Source organism: Gymnodraco acuticeps, unplaced genomic scaffold (genome assembly GCF_902827175.1).
Source record: "Gymnodraco acuticeps unplaced genomic scaffold, fGymAcu1.1, whole genome shotgun sequence".
Taxonomy (NCBI): Eukaryota; Metazoa; Chordata; class Actinopteri; order Perciformes; family Bathydraconidae; genus Gymnodraco; species Gymnodraco acuticeps.
Window position 1 is genome coordinate 3,000,109 of NW_022992126.1, and position 20,640 is coordinate 3,020,748.

Consider the following 20,640-nt stretch of genomic DNA (forward strand, 5'->3'; position numbering starts at 1 on the left):
AAGTCAGAAATATCAAACAATAAATGGTGAAACAGACAGAGTTGTCTTTCGGGTTATTTATTTGAGGCCTCAAAGACACAGGTCTCACAGAACACAGAGTATCCTTAGAGAGTGCGCGCAGAGTAGAAAATGCATACAGGTTATATAGGATTTTGGTCAGTTCAACAACATTCCGTCACTTATTAGGAGGGGCCCTGGCAGGAGAGATAAGCTTTCCAAAGGAACTAAAACTGTCAATCACTAATAGATTGAACCAGGGCCCCGTTCAGCAAGAGGGAAGTGAGGAAACTTGTCAGCAACAGATAGAGGGCTAAGAAATGGGGAACTTGATTATAAGACAGGGAAACTAAACAGAAACTTGCCCATTGCCCTGCGCTTGGTACCCAGCTCCCTCATCAAGTTCAGACCTCAGGCGACCTTAAATGTCACTTTCCAGGGAGACAGAGGACATGAACTAAAACACATCACCCAGACCTTACTTCGACATTTTTAAAGGTCATGAGTGTCAATACATCATTACAGACACACACTTGCAAAATGCTGACAGAGGTCCTAAGCAGAAATATATTATTATAGAAATTGCTGAAAGTGCTAGTAAAGGTTACAAGCAGAACACATCATCCTAGGAACTGCAGTGGATGTGTCCATGTATGGTCTTAGGGAAAGTCTGCACTATAAGAAACCTTAAACTACATATATACAAAGTTTGCCATTACACAACACCTTAAACAAGTTGTGTTAACACAGGATATGAGCTACAGGAAGACCACTTCATACATATTTATTTAAAGGGTTATTCGAAACAGACTTGTGTTCATAACCAGTCTCTTTTTTTGACTTAGTATATGAGAGAAAATAAATGATGCCCACATTCTTCTCAGCATTTTGTTTCCATTTCAAAATTAAATTAAATATTTCCCTTTCAACCCTCCCTCAGTAGCTCATGTGACATGGATTAGAGGATCTCCCTACAGTGGCTGCGGTCCAACACAGACATAGGAAACACTACAAGGTCAGCCAAGATGGAAAAAAGTGACCTGTATTAACTGCTACAGCTTCACTGAATTGCAAGTCTTAGGCCCACTAAACAGGGGGTTCCTTTTACTATTCCATTACTGTAAACATATGACTGCATTAGTATTTTAACACAAATCCCTCTCAGGAAATGGAATTCCTGAAACTAAAGACACGAGAATTGCTTAGTGATTGACATCCTAAAATGTACAACAGCAACCAGCAAAATTAATTAAATTATTAAAGTTTATGAAAAGTCAAAACAAAACAAAAACTATCCCTGACGAAGTTTGGACAAGCTACTGTACTTTTCAATGGAAGATCTCTAGCTCAGGCACCTACAGAATGTTTAGTTGGAAGATGCTGAGCAGGTATTTTTTCAGCCCTGCCCAGTCATCACATCAGCTAGGGCCCCCCAGCTGCTGGAGGAAATGTGGTTCTCAGTTAGCACATCACTACCATTTGTTTTGGACTTGCCCTTTAATAGTAACTTTTTGGCAAAAGATCCATGTAGAAATTGAAATAATACTACAGGAAAAAATCCCATTAAACTGGGACAAATTTATATTTGGGCTCGTACATTCAATCCCCTCAAACTTAAAAACAAAACAATTATTTGGAATTCTTACTGTTGCAGCAAAAAAAGCAATAACTAGAAAATGGCTCAAAGCAGACATCCCCTCTCTTGACAACTGGTATGACAAAATCCATGAAATCTATATCATGGAAAGAATCACATTCTCAATGAGGCTACAGGAAAACACATTTGAGGAAATATGGAAAAAGTGGAGAATTTACATATCCCAAAGACGACCATCCCTTGTTTGACTGTTCCTATACACCGATTGAATGTATATAGATGTGTATGTATGGACACATGTATGTGTGTGTGTGTATTGTATGCATATATGCATGTTGATATGAATGCATATGTACATGTGTAGACATTTGCTATTTCAAACAACACCTGTGTACTTTTTCGTTTTTATTTTATTTTGACTAATTTTGTTTGCTATTTCATTTGTCACTTTCGGGTCTCTAAAAATATATGATTTGAAAAACTGTACTTGTATTATAATGTGACCCCAAATAAATAAAGAATTTTAAAAAAGAAAAAAGAAAAAAAAAAAAGAAAAGAAAAGAAAAAAAAAAGAAAAGTCACTGGCTATTCTCCTCACTATTCTAATCATTTCAAATCAAACATTAGAAACTCTTCTGAAACTGTCAGAAAATGTCTTGTGTCATGATGAAATAACTATTTGTTGCAGACCTTAACTCAAGATTTTCCAATTCCAGAGTCCAACATTTGATGATGATCCACTGTAATTACAACAGGATTATTGCATGGAAATGAAGATGAATGCCAAGAGAAATATTCTTTCAGAGGGGCAACATCTGTATACTCCTCGTCACAAGGGTGAGCTCAGCTGAGGTGAACTGGGTTTCTTAAAACACAAATATGACATTGAAACCATCATACACCAATATTGTGGTGTCATGGAAAAACAGCATTGAAATGCACTCATGTGACCTCCTCTGGTTAGTCGCTCTGTTACAACTTCAGGACTCCTCTGTTTTGCCTTGAAAGAACTGGGGTCAGAGCAGCTGAGTTCAGCATGGTCACTCTGAGCAAAAGAGATATCAGAGAGATTTATTGCATGTCAATGCTAGTTTTGGAATTGATACTCAATATCCAAGAGAGCGGCTTCTCCTCCTTTCACAGACCATCCTCAGCTTGATATTTTACGAAACAAGTATCACATGCATCCTCCTCCCAATCGAGGGTCTGTGTTTCACCTTGTTAAGCCCCCAGCAGAGACCAAAGAAGCTATTGTGTTACTTTATCATTACGTTTGGTAACATAAGGGAATATCTATCCCCATCCAACCCCGCCCCCCCCCCCCCCCCCTCCCCATCAGCTTCCATTTAAAAAAAAATGTGGACACTCCCCTTCGCTTACGAGTTGGTGGTGTGAGATGCAACTCCACCCTTTGGCTGCCAGCTGGCCAATAGGAAGACAGCGAACCTATGTAAATTGTGAGGTGATGAGAGGAATTGGATGACAGAGAGCATAGCTGGGGACAGGTTTCATTTGTCACCTGAGCCTCAGGTGTATCTGTCCATTGCCTCCTGGTTACAACCCATGGAGATACTCACGCTAATTAGTTCTGAATAGCAAACTGTCAACCATGATGCTGCAAGTCATGGAAACATAAGATGCAATAAGCTCCATTGATGTATGAAATAAGCTTTTTATCCAGAATGTCAAAGACAATCAAAAGAAAAGTAGATGCACAAAACTCCCGATATCATTTGACCTACATCAGATGTGATGCTGTTGGGCGTGGAGTCGTTCACGCTGGAATGGTGTGGATCCCAGTTCTTGAAAGACAACATACCACAGCTTCCAGCGCAGCGTGTCCCTGAACAGGGCCGGCCCCTGACGTCAAACTCTTTGTGTCACACACACACACACACACACACACACACACACACACACACACACACACACACACACACACACACACACACACACACACACACACACACACACACACACACACACACACACACACACACACACACACAGACAAGTGTCCCAAAACTCCTCTCAAAAGAAAGACACTGAATTCAAGGTCCTATTTTTTTTTTTTTTTAACACTTTGTTTCCGTTAAACAATGCTGTTTGCTTAAAGAGAGAACAACTTCATTTTGTAAGCTCTAGTCTATACCGACACGTTGCTAAAACATTATGAAGGAACTAGCATTGTATTTAAGTTAATTTGGGTCATCATGGTTTGCAGAATAGAGCATTTTTGAAGACAATCGAGAGGTGAAACATTTGCAACACCATGACCTCTGGCAAACAACTCCTGTTTCTCTCTAGTCCCACCTAACAGCTTCTTGTAGTAACTGTTTGTTAGTGGTTTCACCTTTGCTTTCAGTTAGGAGGGATGTTTCTTGTTGATAAATAGCTTCTCAGTTGCTGTTGAGGCTTCACTGCTGCTTCCTAAGTGAAACCCCCACTACTGTCAGAAGAGAAGAGAGGGAGACCATTATTAAACATGAATTATGGAGGAGGTTAAATGGATTAGTGAGAGGATGTATGCTGGTTCTCAGCTTTCATGGCTGCGTCATGCCTCTCTATTCAAACAGCCCCCTTATATCTCTCTGTTCACTTGACTGGTTACATTTTACTTCAGTCTTTCATGTATCTTTAGTGAATAAGGAAACATAACCGAAAAAGGCAAAACTGATCATGACATCTTCTCCAAACCCAAGGCCAGACCAAAATCAAATAACACCAAGTCATGTCTAAATAGCAAAACATTTTCATTTCATATGCAAACAGGTGGTTGTCATCCTGGGTCAAACCATCACCGTGTGCACATTGATCTCTAATTGAGCCTCTGTGTCTTGTGAGGAAAGAAGGACAGTGTGAGTATATTAGCGGTCTATATGTGCCCATTTTCTTATATGTGGAAATGATTTAAAAGCAAAGAGACACTATTAATGCCACTAAACGCATTGTCTTCTGTTTAAACAAAACCAACTTGGGTGTAACCAGCATTCAAGCATTCAAATGAGATTACACACATTTGTTTATCCTTCCTCAGGATCAGGAACATATAATTCCCCCATCATCTAATAACAAATCTGCTCTTAAGCTAAAGGCTGCTGGTGAGACACTTACTGTAAGCACTCACCCCTCTGCATATGTACTGTGGTGCAGATAGGGAGCGATGGCAACGTCTCCAGGCAACATGACGATAAACAGGTTTCATGGACATCCATTGTACCAGGAATAATCAGCTTAGTCAGTGAAGAGCTTTTTAAGACATTCAGTGAGATCAGAGATTGCCTGTTCTAATATAATCTAATCATCAGGCCTGGATAGGATAACACTGTTTTTATGACATGTCCTAGTTTAGTCATTTTACAACCTTTAAAACCAAACTTCATTAAAGAGAAAAACAGGTTTTAAAGATGTTTTTTTCTTTTATTTAAAAATGAACAAACAAACAAAGCAATGTGAATTGACAAGCAGGCTGTTTGTGCACATCAATATCTGTCCATACCTACATTTGTGCAGACCATTAAACATTGTATTCTGCACAATACAGTATGTGCCTTAATCTCACACTGAAAATGACGTCATAGTAACAGAAAAACAGAAGCAAATTAAATTATGTAAGACTTGTCACTGAAGAACAAACAAACATTTGTAAGGAAAAAGACAGCTTCTTAACATTTCTCTGTAACGTGCAGCACTACGCTGCAGGATTGACTGATTTAAAGTAACTTGGTCGATCATACGTTAAATAACATCTTTACAATGTAACGGTTGGACTGGCTTAGTTAAACAATACACCAAGGTAGGCTTCAAAATAAAGTATTAAGGTATTTATAGCCAGATGACAACAATCAAAAAAAATTATCTTGCATATTTCCATAAATAAATAAAACAATCTCTTACATATGTACAACATTTCTTGATTCAAATTTACAAATGTAAAAAGGCAACACCAGAGTAAACTTAAGAGAGTTTTACAAAATATTTACATTATTTATATACAGTGTTATTAGACATAGCCTTTTTACTCAACTACATTATCTTCATTTAAAATAGAAAACTTTCTTCACTTTGGTTGACTTAAAAAAACTCAGCAGCTTTTTCACTTATAATGTAAACTATCTATAACTCCCTCACATTCAGCTACCTTGTTGAAGAGGGGTCATAAGAGGAACAAAACACAACAGTCCTGATTTAAATGGAACTTCCATTTGAGACACGATGGATGCTCAAGAAAAATGCCTGTGATATAGGAGCTAACTAAATGTGCAACACTGTACGCACTTCAGCATTAAGGCATTAACTAACGCAGAAACTAGTTTGGACGGTATTCTGGTCTTTGAGGCATTTATATACATTCAATACACTTTTCTAGATTACTAGAGTACAGATGGAAGGCACATATGAGTGTTAAAAGAGTAGGGGTCTGGTTTTCAAGTTAAACTTGCAGAATGTGTGACTTGTGTCATCGGTATTTTAAATAAAGTGAGGCAATGTGCTGGTGGCAAAGTAAGACTTTTTCAGCTTCAAAAGAGTCATGGCTCTGGGAATAAGAATCATCTTCTGAAAGAATGCATTAGTCTTTCATTTCTAAAACCATTTTTGGTCTGACTTAATGTTTTCCTGGAGTCCTGCTCTATTTTTGTCATAATGATGTTTCAAAGAAAGTTTATTTTTTTCTTTCTTCAGACTTGGACGGCACAGTGCTGAGATCAGAGACAGAGGCCACAACATGAGCTCACTTGGAGGGGGGAAGGCAAAGGCTGCTAAGAAGAAGCAGCAGCAGCAGAAAATAATGGCCTTGTGTTGCTTCATGTTAGCAAAAGAAAAAATGACATTAAAAAAAAGCAATTGTCTTCTTTATCTTTGGGTCAAGCAACATCCACGTCCTCCATTCTCAACATTTGCCTCTGCAGAAAAAGTAAAAACATTGAATAAGTACAGCTGTATAATAATACACTTACAGTTTATTTTACAGACTATATTATATAAACAATAAAGTGATCTAGCATCAAAGTGAACATACCGCAGGATAAACGTAACCTTCAGAGCTGTTTGAGCAGATGTGTAGCTCATCCTCAGTGGTTTTCTGGTACACTGGATTATCAAAGTGGATGATGTTAGTGTTCTTCAGACGCCAGTTTCTCCAGAGAAAAACTGCTCCAAAGACCAGCAGAGACATAACGACTGCAGAGCAAAAGAGGAGTGGAAGGTCACGTCAACGAGTTCAGGGGAAATAATACGAGTGCAGAGAAAACCGCACTTTCGGTTGGCATGTGTGTGTGAGCCATCAAGAGCTGAAATGTGGAACTTACGTATTGGCAACACGACGTAGAGAGCCATAGGATGGGAGGAAGTGGCTTCTTCAGGGGAGGCTGCCAATCTGTTAACTGAAATAGCAGATAAGCACACAATCTCTGTAAAACTACGGCTTAAAACAATTGAGATATTGTGTGTTAATTTGTGCGTGTTAGGGATGCTGATTTTGAAGGTTTTAAACAGAGCGATGGCCCCTGTTTCCTGTTTTTAATGCTAAGCTAAGTCAATTGGTTGATGGATATGCCTAATATTTACTGAAGGCCTATATGAGAGTAGTATACTGTATGTTACCTGGCTACAAACAACCTTCAAATAAGACTACAGCTTTTTGAGGCTGAAATGGCAAGAATTCTTAATTTTGGATCCTAACGCTTTCTAAATGCTAACAAATGACCTACAGAATACATTATTCGTCCCAAATCCACTTTAAACCCAGCTTCCCTTTTATACCTTCGTATAGCGTCTCCTTTACTATGTTGCAATAGAATAAGGAAAATGAAGCACTTGGATGTGAGTTTCTAGACTGTTGCAGATATCACTTCACCAAACATTGCATTTTTTCAGCAGTTATCCAGAACCCCTTCCTGTACCTTGAGCAGTAGCAACATGCTCCTGTGTGGGCTGGTTAGATGAGATAGTTATGTGTTTTTGGGTAGGTCTGGTGGTAGTTGTAGTAGTGGTGGGAACAGTTCGCCTGGGAGGAGCAGGTTTGGTTGGAGTTTTGGGCGGGAGCGGTGCAGCAGGTTTTTTATCTGTAGGAGGTGCAACTGGGGATACTGAGAAAGTAAATCAAAGGGTTACTGTAATGATTCCACGTTACAATTCACTTTATTTAAACTGCCATGTGTAGGGGACACCTACCTGTCACACATTTTCTCATGTCAGGTGCCATGGTCATGTTGTCAGGACAGGCGCAGGTGTATTTAGGTGAGCGCTGGTTGATCAGAGGAGCAGGGAGGCACAGAAACTCGCATCCTCCGTTTATACTGTTACTCTCGCTGCACCAGTTTTTGCCTAAAAGCGGGTGCCAGAAGCATTAAAAATCACAATATGGCCATAACATTGTGTTTGTTACGTCATCTCTCAGATTCAGTGGTGTTTCTGTACCTTGGGGCTGCCTGAGGCTGTGGTACAGAACGATGTCCTCCGGCTGATCAAGGTCTCTTGCCAGCTGAGTGACGTCATTTCCTGTCAGGCGGTTGGCACTGTAAACTGCGCCGTTGGCTATGTCTGTCCAATACACTTTCTCCTATTTAAAAGATAAATGACATTTGAGTAAACAGTTAAACAATATTCCCATTTTAAATGATTACAAATGCATAATAATAACAAAGACTGATTAAGAATTAGCACTACTGATCCAGATCAAGAGGAAGTTAAGGGCACTGAGCTCTGGCTTTGTATTTCCAAACCGTTTCAGCTGGATAACGCTCACCATGCATGGACTTGATTACTGATTTACTGATTTGATGTATGGGAATAACTAAATAGTTTGAAGTTTATGAACCACGGAGGCACATTGTTTAATTATTTTTTAATTTTAAGTTAAGGATTGGATTAATACGATCTATCAAGGAAAGAATGATTGACACGCTTGGATCAATATGTCAAATCAATCATTAACCATCCAACAGTAATGATGCAAAGAAAAAACTTGGATTATCTTTAAGATACGCTTCTATATTGACATTTCCATGAAAGTCTTTTACCATTTTCAAGCGCAGGATCTTCCTACAGAGCCCATTGATAGGATGTGCAAATGCTATTTTAGATGCTTTTTGTGAGTGTGACTTTATGACTGACCTCAAAGACTGTCAGAGACATGGGGTGGGGGAGCGTTTCCTCGCTGTAAATAAGAGTGCGTCGTGTCCCTCCATTTACATCGATGCTGGACAAAGTGTGCATCTTGGAGTCGACCCAGTACAGACGCTGGTTGACCATGTCTGTCCAGAGAGAAACACAATAAGACGTTTTATAGATATTTGTTTGATTTAGGAGTTATTGGTTTTCCTTTAGTGCATTTATGACACTCTGCTTACCCAGGGTGATGCCATTGGGCCACATGATGTTATCTGTTACTAAGGCAACGCGATCCGCTCCATTCAACCCACTCTTCTCTATCTTGGCCACGTCTCCCCAGTCTGTCCAGTACATGAAGCTAAAGAGAACACAAACAAAATAATTAAAAGAAATTACAAAAAAATCCAAAACATCAATTTATTTCAGCAAATCAAGTACATGAAGGAAGATCAAACAGACGGTCATTACTAGAAATAGGAGGTAGTGGTTTTATATGGCCCAACACAATCAAATAAATCTTGTTAAAAGTGTGATACGGCATCCCCTTTTTGAATCATTATTATAATTTTTTGTAACACCTCTGTTACACAATTACACTTCATTCTGCAAGCCGTTGAGATTTTCTTATGTAGCTATTTCTTTTTTCTTTTTTGTCAGATTAAATAGACCATAAAGACAGAGCTGGATATAATAGAACAAATAAGGGCAAGATAATTGTATGGGTTTGTGAAACTGAAATGAAAAGGGATTTCACAAGTCTTTCCCCCGACCTGTAACCCAAAACTGTCACTTACTTATTTACAGGGTCGACTGTGATGGCTCTTGGTTTTTGGAGGTTATTTGTGATCAGGGTCTTCCTCTTGCTGCCGTCCATCGTTGCCACAGAGATAGTCGTCAAAACACTGTCAGTCCAGTAGATGTTACCATGGATCCAATCCACCGCAATGCCATCTGGGGCCTCAATCTCATTGCCAATGACTACGGTGTGGTGAGAGGAGTTACCGGCCACATCTAACTTGGAGCTGTTGGGAAAGAGAAAAGGTTTGACAGTTTTACTTAAGAGACAGATATCGCTTACAAATCAAACGTAGTACAGAGTTATGGATGAATTATACTGGAGAACAAGCCTAATGATAAGAACCTAAGTCACCAGAGTCCTCCCCTCTAATGAACCACAGAGACACAGAAACAGATCCTTAAAGTTGTTCCTAACCTGTAGATCTTCTTTAGAGACATGTCCGACCAGAAGATTATTTTGTTTGGCATGTCTATGTCCAGAGCTACTGCGTTCTTCAGCTGGGGAATAAGACGGACGTACTCTCTGTGGTCCACCGTGATCTTCCTCACCTCGTGTCTATTGGTGAAGTAGAGGGTTGGTACATTGCCTGGAGGACACAGAGGAGGAAAGATGAAAAGATGTTTTAGATAGCACTAGAGATGTAAAGGTCATGCACATTCGTAATTTTTAAGACGAGACAGCTACTTTTAACTTTTTTTTCTTTCTTTTAAACATTACCTGTTTCGGCCCTGCATGACTTGCTCACAGGGTTGATCTCATAGCCCTTGTGGCAATCACACTTGTAGCTGCCGGGCAGGTTGATGCAGATCTGACTGCAGGTGTCAGGCTCGGCACATTCATCAATGTCTGCAGGCAGAGGGACAGAAGGTCAAATGGCAAATTGAGATATAGAAGTATAGTATAGTATAATGCACTGTACACCTTGAAAAACACATTTGAATCATCAGACTTCCTTCTCCCACCTTCACAGGTTTTCTTGTCCATCTTCAGTCTGTATCCGGCACGGCAGGAGCAGTTGTAGCCAATCCTAAGGTCCGTACAGTAATCTGAGCATCCACCATTTGCAGTCAAACATTCATTAATGCCTGTGGAAATGCAGATATACAGAGCTCACACGGAATTCATGACAACCATTTTCCTAATGGTAGCTCAAGTAGACGGAGAACTAACTGATTGAAACCACAAACTATCTAGGCCACTCAGCCGGCGCTACTTGGCTAGGTGCTCCAATCATATTTTCCAGGCCGTGATGTAGATTCCCTTTTTTTAAATGTTTATACTACCAGCATACCAGCAATGGAGCTTAAGTGTATACCCAACATTCCTTTTTTTTTAGGACACTTCTTTGTGTGATGATCAATAACTGTTGGTTGGATGGTAAAATAGGATTTCTCTTACCACACTGAACACTTTCATCGGATGAGTCACTGCAGTCTTTATGTGTGTTGCACACTCTGTCCATGCTGATACACTCCCTGCTGTCACACTTGAACTTTTCGGGGCCTTCACATACATTTTCTGTGGACAAGAACATGAGAGTGTGAATTGAAATGCTCAAAATGTAACAACCTTTCCATGGATCTTTAGTATGAAAGTGTTAGCATCTGGACAAAGTGAGTGGTTAGGACAGTCACCTGTGGGGCAGTCCTTCTCATCACTGAGGTCGCTGCAGTCGGGATGTTTGTCGCATTGGCAGCTGCCATGGATACAGGTACCGTCACTACACTGAAACTCATCTTGGCGACAAGTAGGATGAGCTAGAAAAAGAAGACAAATGAATGAAAACACGAAAATTAGACAGAGGAATAAGACATAGAGAAATGAGAAGGAGAAATAGATGACACAGAATGAGTAGAAATCCTCGCTGACTTATCATGAACGGGCCAAGCTAAATAGGCTGAAGCTGTCAAACACTGTTTTCTATCTAATTGAAAGATATCAGAGAAGATTTATCAGAGGAAACAGATTTGCAGAGGGGTAGGGTAAAAAATGCACTCACTGCAGTTGACCTCGTCTGATCGATCCTGGCAGTCATCTCCTCCGTCACACCTCCAGATGCTGTGGATACAATCCCCATTAGCACACTGGAACTCATGAAAGCCACAGTGCACGGCTGGCTTCTCTGTGTGCTGTCCCACACAGTTCTGCGGCCACTCGTCCGACCCGTCTGCACAGTCCTTGTTTCCATCGCAGCACCATAAGCTGGGCACACACACTGAGTTGTTGCACTGGAAGGACAAGGTGCTACAGGTGGGTTTGAGGCAGGAAGCCTCATCTGAGCCGTCTGAACAGTCGTTTTCTTTGTCACAAACGAAAGTGCTGGATACACACTGGCCGCTGCCACATTCAAACTCATTGGCGCTGCATTGTTTGGCCGCTGTGGAGAGGGGAGAGAAGAGACGTGTGAAAATTACACAAAAAACAAACCAAAAATGTAGTTATCTATTGTTATAATTTGTTTCTAATATCATTAAAATATTCTTGTTTTGTTTGTTATGTTTCTTTTGCTTTAAAATGCAATTTGCTTTAATATATACTGTATATTAATATATTATTTGTCTCAAACAAATGTTGTAGTTTCTATTTAGATATGGTTCATAAATAACTTTGTATAGTAAAAGCTCATAATGAATATGGTATATTCTTTTTGTTTGAAGGTTACAAAATCCTGACTATTTTTATCAGTTACATTGGTATTGTTTTAAGTGTTTTAGTATGTTGTAAAAAACTATGAAATAATGATACATAAAACGTACTGCAGTTTTTCTCGTCAGCTCCGTTTTGACATTCAGCTCGGCCGTCACAGTGCCAGGGCAGCGGGATACACTGGTTCGTGGCTCCGCCGCAGTTGAACTCTGTCGGCTGACATGTTTTGGTTGCTGCGGATAGAAACAGGAAGTATGACTGAAATGTTCTCATGTGTAAACAAATAGATAAGGCCTGTGACTGCAGCAAGGCCATATTGTAAAACTGAACAACCCTGGAGATGAATGAAACTATTGTTGCATACAGTGGTTTTATTGTTGTGTTACTGCCTCATAAAATGTTATGTAATGAGCAGGTCAAGATAATGGTTCTTTGTTTGTTTTCTTTGATATATATTGAGTAGTGTAACAATTTGTTAATTTATCTGTTAGTGAATTCAGAGAAAATAAAATCAATAAACTATTCAGAATTGTTTTTAAAGTTGTAAAGCATTTTCACTACCTTAAACAAATACTATATTACTTGTACTATCTCTTCTATGCAACAATTGATTGATACAAATCATTGGCAGACTAATGGATAGCGAAAATAATCTCAGTGGCTTTGGCTTTCACATGTATTTAACTTCACGTTACACGTCCTTCAGATTAAATATCTTACCACAGGTTGCCGGCAGTTCATCAGTTCCATCACCACAGTCGTCATGTCCATCACATATCCACCTGTGGGTGATGCACCTCCCATTCCCACACTCATGCCTATCGGAGCTGCATTTAAAGGCTGCATCTGTGAGAGATAGAAAAAAGAATTCAAAACTACATTTATACTTTGCGGCTGGTGAGAACCTTGTAGGAATGTGAGATTGTGTCAACACAAAGGAAACTGGTTTCATTGTGAGGTTAATATTTAACTGAAAATTACATACACAAATAAAAGTGAATGAACTTGAAGAACACAGATGTTCAGATAACTGGGAAACCATACCTTTTCCTCTTTGCTAGAGTCAACAATTAAGATAACAACAGTTGGTTCTTTGTCTCATGTTAGAAAAAGATATGGCGTAGTATTTGGGCATACTAGGTCCATTTAAAGAACACAAAACGGTATACTAGTAGTCATATTTTGTGTATTTTTTTGTGATGACACAGACACATGTCCCCAAACATCTATGAAGCATCCGTCAATTTCACTTTACTTTTGGACAATTATTTAAAAAAGTTGTAAAGGGAAGACTGCATTTTGGGGCTAGCCACCATTAAAGGTAATGCAATGAATTACACATGTATCCCTACCACACACCTCTGTTCCTTGTTTCTTTGACACAGTTCAGGTATGGTACATGGCTAAAGCTCCTCTTTTTGTCATATAGGTGGTATGATCTTAGATTGACCCAGGATCACTCCTGAATGAACCACCAGTCAAAGCAAAGAAGGCATCAACATTAAGTCATATGTGAAACAACAAAGGCCCTTCATACTCCAGTGAGTGTCATCCTCAGTCACCTCTGCTCTCCCAGTCTCTCCTGTGACCTGGAGGCTGGGCGCATGACCGACTACCTCTTTAAGACAATGGCGTAGGAGGAGTTTAACAATCACACCACCAGTTGCTGATTGGTCCCAGAGTGGCATTTCTTATAACAGCATTATCACGGTGACCCACAGATTGAGGCGGAGATACAAAACAACAGGAAGTGTGTCAATTTGATTGTGTGGTTGAGTGACAGTTGAAAATGTGACACTACAGGTCTGACTCGTAACATTATTGTGGTAATTCAGGAAATTGTCAAATAAAGAGAGAATGCTTTCTCAATGCTGGGATTGTCTACCTCCTTTAAAAACTCAAATGAAAGCTTGACTGCATTTTGTTAATCTTGGAAACTATATGTCTAACTCGTTTCACTGATTCAAGGAAAAGCTTGTAATGATCTAGAGGCTCTTCCTGTGCATGTACATTCACACTTCAAGGAAACCACAAACACACACAATCACTCACACACATGGTTGGCCAGGCATGCAACCAGTGTAGATTCTCCACAAAACCTCGAAGTTCTGCTCTTTGATGGTGGGGACTAAACTATGCAGCCTGTATTTTCATTTTCCACTGTATAGCCCTGCAACTTCAACATATGGGCCACTAACTATTTTAAATCCCCATTACTGTATAAACTATACATATACCAAAATGTTACTTTTTACTGACTAATTATGCAACCTATGCCATAAGTGTAGTTCCTCTCATATCCTAAAAGTTCAGGTATAGCTGAAAATGCCTTGTCTGAAAACTGCTTGCAAGGCACTTTAATTTCAGCTAAACAGACCTGTTTTAAACAGTATGTCAATCTATTCATTACATTACATGTTACTTGTTAGACACTTTTATCCAAAGCGTCTTACATACTCAATACTGTGGACAATCCCCACAGGAGCAATTTGGGGTGAAGTGTCTTTCCCAGGGACACAACGACATGCTGACTGCAGTGCGGTTTGAACCTGTGCTCCCCTGATCCGAACACCAACGCACAACTGCGCCACACGCCTCAAGTACCATCTTACTAAAACACCTACGATTCCCTCTAAAATGTATGAAAACACCAACTTGTTTGACAGCCGAAACTGGTTGAATGAATGGCAGATACTCACAAGAGGTTAGGCAAGATGTCATCACAACACTGCATGACAACAATCCCCCTTTGTGAACTCATCCCTGCATTTTCATAGCACATGCATAGTGTCCACACACACACACACACACACACCACCACCGCCCCCCCCACACACACTGCCCCCCCCACACACACACACATATACCATGTATACATCACTTCAGGGGACATTACATTGACTTACATGCATTTCCTGGAGACTTATCCTAACCATAACCATAACCAACACATGCCTAACCCTAACCCTTAACCTTACCCTAACCCTAATCCTAAACAAGTCTTCACCCTCAAATTAATTATTCCCCTCATGGGGACCTCCAATTTGTCCCCATAAGGGAAGCCAGTCCACACGTGACTATGTAAACAGATTTAGGTCCCCACAAGTATAGTAATGCTAGACCACACACACACACACACACACACACACACACACACACACACACACACACACACACACACACACACACACACACACACACACACACACACACACACACACACACACACACACACACACACACACACACACACACACACACACACACACACACACACACACACACACACACACACACACACACACACACACACAGACAACTTAACTGTATTGTTATGAAGTGAGGCCCTTGGGGAATACTGTTGCAACTGTAATGTGGTTACATAAAGTTTGAGTAGCATATTCCAATAAAAATCTGTTTATCTTAGATAAAGACTTTCTATTCAATATTTAACGAGGTCATTGTCTGGAAGTGTTTCAAACTGCTGAACATTGTCTTTGTAGCTTTCCCTTGATGCCAGTATCTTAACCCTGCAGCCCCCTTACCGTACAAAATGCTGCAGAGGTATTTCTCAATGATTTATCACGGGAAGGGTTTTCTTTGTGAGTCACTGCTGTCTACAAGTCTTAGTTTTCCATGTGGAAAAACCCTGTCTTAAAATCCTCTGCATAGCAGGACTTTGCCTCATTTCAGGAGAATGCTAAACAAAGTGAACATTAAACAAACCAGAACAAAGAGAAGGAAAGCACATGTTAATATGAACCTCTAACATGCACACATACACACACACTAGATCTATGTGGGGGCCATGAACTGGAAAAAAAACGTCATTTCTAATCAGAAAAGCTCTTTGTGGAGAGTTAAGATTACTTGGGGATTAGTAGCTGGCAGATTGGGGCTGAAAGCAGGTTCATTCTCAGCATATGTTTTGCCTCAAAGGGCATTGGATCACTCCTTTACCAAAGAAAATAAATGACATATTGTATTTATCCACCAAACTCAACGGTGAGGATGCTGTACTAAAATAAAGCACAATTTTAATCATGTATTATTTATGTTGTGCATTTAAATCAGCTATTCATATTTGATGCACATAACAACACAATGCTTAATGTGGGTCATGTTATCAATATTATTTCCCCTCTTCAACAGGTTTTTTTTTTGTATTGTCTTTTAAGTGTCTTTATTTCCATCTTTACCATTTTAGGCAATTTATTTAAGTAAAGCAGATTGTAATTTATGCTTACTTAAACTGCTTAAACTCAACTCAACATATTATTAATTCATTTAATCCATACAAGAGAATCATTTCCCGGGGATACTTACTATATTATTAGCTTTCAATGAACTTGCACAGAAATAAGGCTGATTTTTAAGAATGCTGCGGAGATAAAGAGCAAGTGTTTCAGCCGCACCCTTTTCTCGTTGACAGCCGCATGTATCCTCCCACCTGAATCTTGACTCGTGCACCACAACAAGCCAATCAAAACGCGGTGCGTAGATTCCATTCAAATATGCCGGAATTGTAGAGCATACTTTGTTTCTATTACTTTACAATCAATGTCTTTATTCTAGTTATCTCAGTTTTTGAACATACATGATACTTTTTCTATTCAGAATTGTAACTAAATGTTTTTCAACCCACAGTTATTCCCCTCATTCACCGGTCACATTCACCGCACAAACTCATGAAACCAATTCATGATAAAATCAGAAATGATAGCAAAACAAATATTAATTGAGAGACATATATAATGATTCGTGGATAATGCCTTTATGTCCAGCGAGCTCAAATAAATGACTCTCACCAACGTTTAAACCTTGGAGCATCTCATGGGTGGTATGAAATGTGTTAGTATGTTTCTTTTGCTGCCAATTTGTTCTTATTCCTTACCTGCTTGAGGCGAAAAATGAATCAGCATCAGCAGACAGCAACATATGGAAAGCCCGGTGAGTCCCCTCCACATCCCAAACATCTTCTGTCCCCCTTGGATGTCCATATTTGACCGCTAGAGAAGAGTCAGTCAGCTGTAAACAGCGCAGATATGGAGTAGCGCGTAAAAAAAGGTCTGCGATCAGACGCAGAGGACAAGAAGCAGAGTCACGCTGAAGCTGTGCATAAAAGGCAATTGCAAGCTAAATGTAATGAGGTTTGAATCACATCCGACGACTTTCTAGGAGGCTGACAAGGGGCGGGACCAGAGCAGTGGGGTGATGTTTGAAAGTGGACGTGAGCAAGGACCGGGGGGAGGAGCTACAGTGTTGCTGTATCACTGTGTGCGTGTCGTCTTTCCATCACCCCTCCAGCCACATATCACAATTATGTTGACAAAAAACGTAAATATGAATAGATATGATAGTCGAAACCTAGCCTATATAAAAGAATATTGTTTGTTGATGCACACACTTTGAAATACAAACATGTGTGTGTGTGTGTGTGTGTGTGTGTGTGTGTGTGTGTGTGTGTGTGTGTGTGTGTGTGTGTGTGTAGCCACCTTTTGGTCTACTCAAATCAGTTGGCCCTGACACACTGGATATTACTTTGACATACAAATACATCCTGTACACACATTTAGTAATAGATAAAGTTAGTAAATAATCAGCATCTGTCTCACCACATCCTGATCTCTGTTTAGTATAGAAACAAGTGTTTATCAAGGGTATGATAAGCAGTCAAGGCTTTGATAATAACAAAGTGAAATTATATTCAAATCTGTTAGTTCCGCATCCTGCTTCTAACAAATATCTGGGTCCCTGATAACAAACATACATGATGTCCCACCTCCAGCAGTTTTAGATGTGCCTGTGAGGTGTGTTAGTGATGGTGGGTGTAGCAGAGAATTGTAATTCAGCCGCTTTTTCCACATTCCCGGAATATCTCCCACAGCTTATTTCCTATAAGTCCGTCCCCTTCTCTTAACACACACAGTCACTTGAAAAAACCTCTGAATCACTTTTTAGATAAGTGACGTTGGAAACAGAATTCTCCATGTATCCTTGCGGAAGCCACTTTCAATAAATCAACAGGAATGGAGGGCTACGAAATGATGTAGAGCACTTTCTCCCACTTCCCTGGAAAATATGTCACAGCCACTAATATTACAGCACATGTTATCGTCTTCACAAGACCAATTTTGCATAATAATAATAATGGTGATTTGTGTTTTGCAAATGTTCTGTTTGCTTTTACAGAGGAACACCAACATAACTTTGGGTACTCATTAACCTGAATTTTTACATTTTAATGATCAAGGTCTATTTTGATGCTCATGATGCTACAGTAGCATCTGTCTGACTACTTTCTCCTAAACCAATTCAAATGCAGGATCAGTAGAAGATAATGTCTCACATCTAGTAGAGATGCTGACCTTTTGACTGGTTTCATTTAGGAAGAAATTATCCTTAAATAAGTGTAATTTGTATTTTGTTAACATAACAAATTATGTAGTAATAGGTATTCAGATTTCATACACTATAAGCGAATATTTTTGCAGCAAATTATAGTGGCAAACTAAACTGTAGATAGTGTGGCAGATAGTAGCCTACATCTGGCACACACATAAAGTACAAAGCTATAATATGTTTTAACCTTTGGGGCTTCAGTGGTTCAAAAGGTTAAGCAGATCGGAAGATCACCGGTTTGATCCCTGTCTCTCTCAGTCGGCATGTAGAATTGTCCATGGGGAGAGATTCTGAACCCATTGAAGGCACATCCATTAATGGGTGAGTGTGTGTGAATATGTAAAAGTTAGCATAGTGTAAAAGCACCAAAGATCACAAGACTTGAGTATGAAGGTGGTTTTATTCAGTTAAACTACAAACCCTGCTGCTACAGAGGACTCCCCATGTGTGAGGACCTTTACAGTCTATGGTGAGGACCTACTCTCATGTGGTTTCATATAAACACAGGGTTTCTTTCTTCTCCCTTTTCTAAAGATAAATCATTACAGGGATCCTGACTGGGGTGTGGCTTTACTTTAGTCACATTTTATCTCTACTACATCCCTATGAAAAGCAACAGACTGCTACACAATGTCTATGAGATGTTAACTAGTACTACTAAGTTAATTAAAAACTATAGTCTGAGGATTTATCAATAAAACAAGTATGAGGGATATCATAAAGCCGGTAAATGGAACTGTGTGCATAGGAAACATGTGAAACTATTTGAATGTGAATGTAACAGTGCCCCTTACAGTTTGGGTCAAGTACAGCTTGAAAAAAGTTAGTTATGAAACTCATCAGCGAGGCCAGATGTAAGAATGTGTATTTTCACCCTTGGGTGCTAGATGTGAACTTGCAATTGCTCCTGGGTATTTTTTGTTAATCCCTGAGCCTATACCGCCTCTCTGTGTGTTTTACCCCCCAGTAAACAGCTGGTTTTGACTTGCTGATGGGATGCAGGAGTTCCTAGAAATCAGGACAAACTCCCCCCTCCTCTATAAGGAGCAAACACCTCGACCCCCGACAGAAACCTCACTGTTGAGGTTCTGTTTAAAAACACACACATCGCAAGTCCTTCCTGCAAATGCACACTGTACATTCAGCATGTTTCTCTCAGTGCCAGCCCACCAGCGTACAAAATAAACATAAATATGAGGAATAGCAAGGTTGTTTATGTGCTCTGTATAAAGAGCTTCTGTATTCATGTATTTGCATGACCTTACTTCGTCGAGGTTTAATGTTGATTTTATATTTACATGGAGTTATGATGGAAGCATTGGCCATCTTGGGAAAAGGGTCAAGTTAGGCCAAACAACAACTCAATACCCAGGAAAATATTGTACATCATAGTGCCTAACTTGAACTTTGTTAAGTTTTGAATTGTTTGACTTTTTAAAAGACAGTTTCAGCACATAAGATTGTCTCATGAGACTGGTGTAATGACAGATTGACACGTGTTTGTATGAGATCTCCTCCTGATGGTACAATAGAGTATTACATTAAACAGATTGAATATGATGTTTAAGCTGTTTTGGGGTCTATAAGAGCCTAAGGCTATTATTGTTCTCCAATCGATCCAAAACAAATCAGATGAGGGTAAAGTATCTGTTTCTGCACCAAGGCATTTAGTAGATTTCCAATATAAAGTTGTCATCACTATGAATAAAGGCTCCAAAAAAGAATAAAATAATGTAAGCTCATCAGTGTTTCTTGTTTTGTTCAACTTAACCCTCCTATTGTCTTCGTGTTCCCCCCCTTACTTTGGTGTTCGCGGTCAAATTTGACCGGTCCTGTTTGAACTACTAACATTAACACAAAAACCATTAATCATCACCAAATGTAATTTAACACCCTTTCAAACTGTAAATATTGTATACTGGTATACATGAAAAACTGCAGTAAATATACAAAGAATAGACACTGAACATGTATTGCGTGTGCCAGGTGTGATCCATGTGGGGGGGATGGGCACATAAGAGCGGGAAATGTATCAAATTGTTCTGTGTGCCAGGTGTGATTCACATGGGGGGATGGGTACATAAGG

At 39.6% G+C, this 20,640-nt stretch overlaps 1 protein-coding gene across 1 annotated transcript; it reads right to left on the reverse strand.

Annotated features, from left to right (window-relative positions):
- Nucleotides 1-4,993: 4,993 nt before the first annotated feature.
- On the reverse strand, nucleotides 4,994-17,313 carry ldlrb (low density lipoprotein receptor b). Its single transcript, XM_034203437.1, has 18 exons — nucleotides 17,047-17,313; nucleotides 12,873-12,998; nucleotides 12,263-12,385; nucleotides 11,506-11,883; nucleotides 11,141-11,263; nucleotides 10,905-11,024; nucleotides 10,469-10,591; nucleotides 10,224-10,352; nucleotides 9,921-10,092; nucleotides 9,502-9,729; nucleotides 8,947-9,065; nucleotides 8,711-8,850; nucleotides 8,015-8,156; nucleotides 7,769-7,921; nucleotides 7,498-7,683; nucleotides 6,904-6,978; nucleotides 6,615-6,775; nucleotides 4,994-6,498 (listed from the first exon to the last, which is right to left on the reverse strand). The coding sequence occupies exons 1-18, from the start codon at nucleotides 17,150-17,152 to the stop codon at nucleotides 6,460-6,462; spliced, it is 2,643 nt and encodes an 880-aa protein (XP_034059328.1). The 5' UTR covers nucleotides 17,153-17,313; the 3' UTR covers nucleotides 4,994-6,459.
- Nucleotides 17,314-20,640: the final 3,327 nt, after the last annotated feature.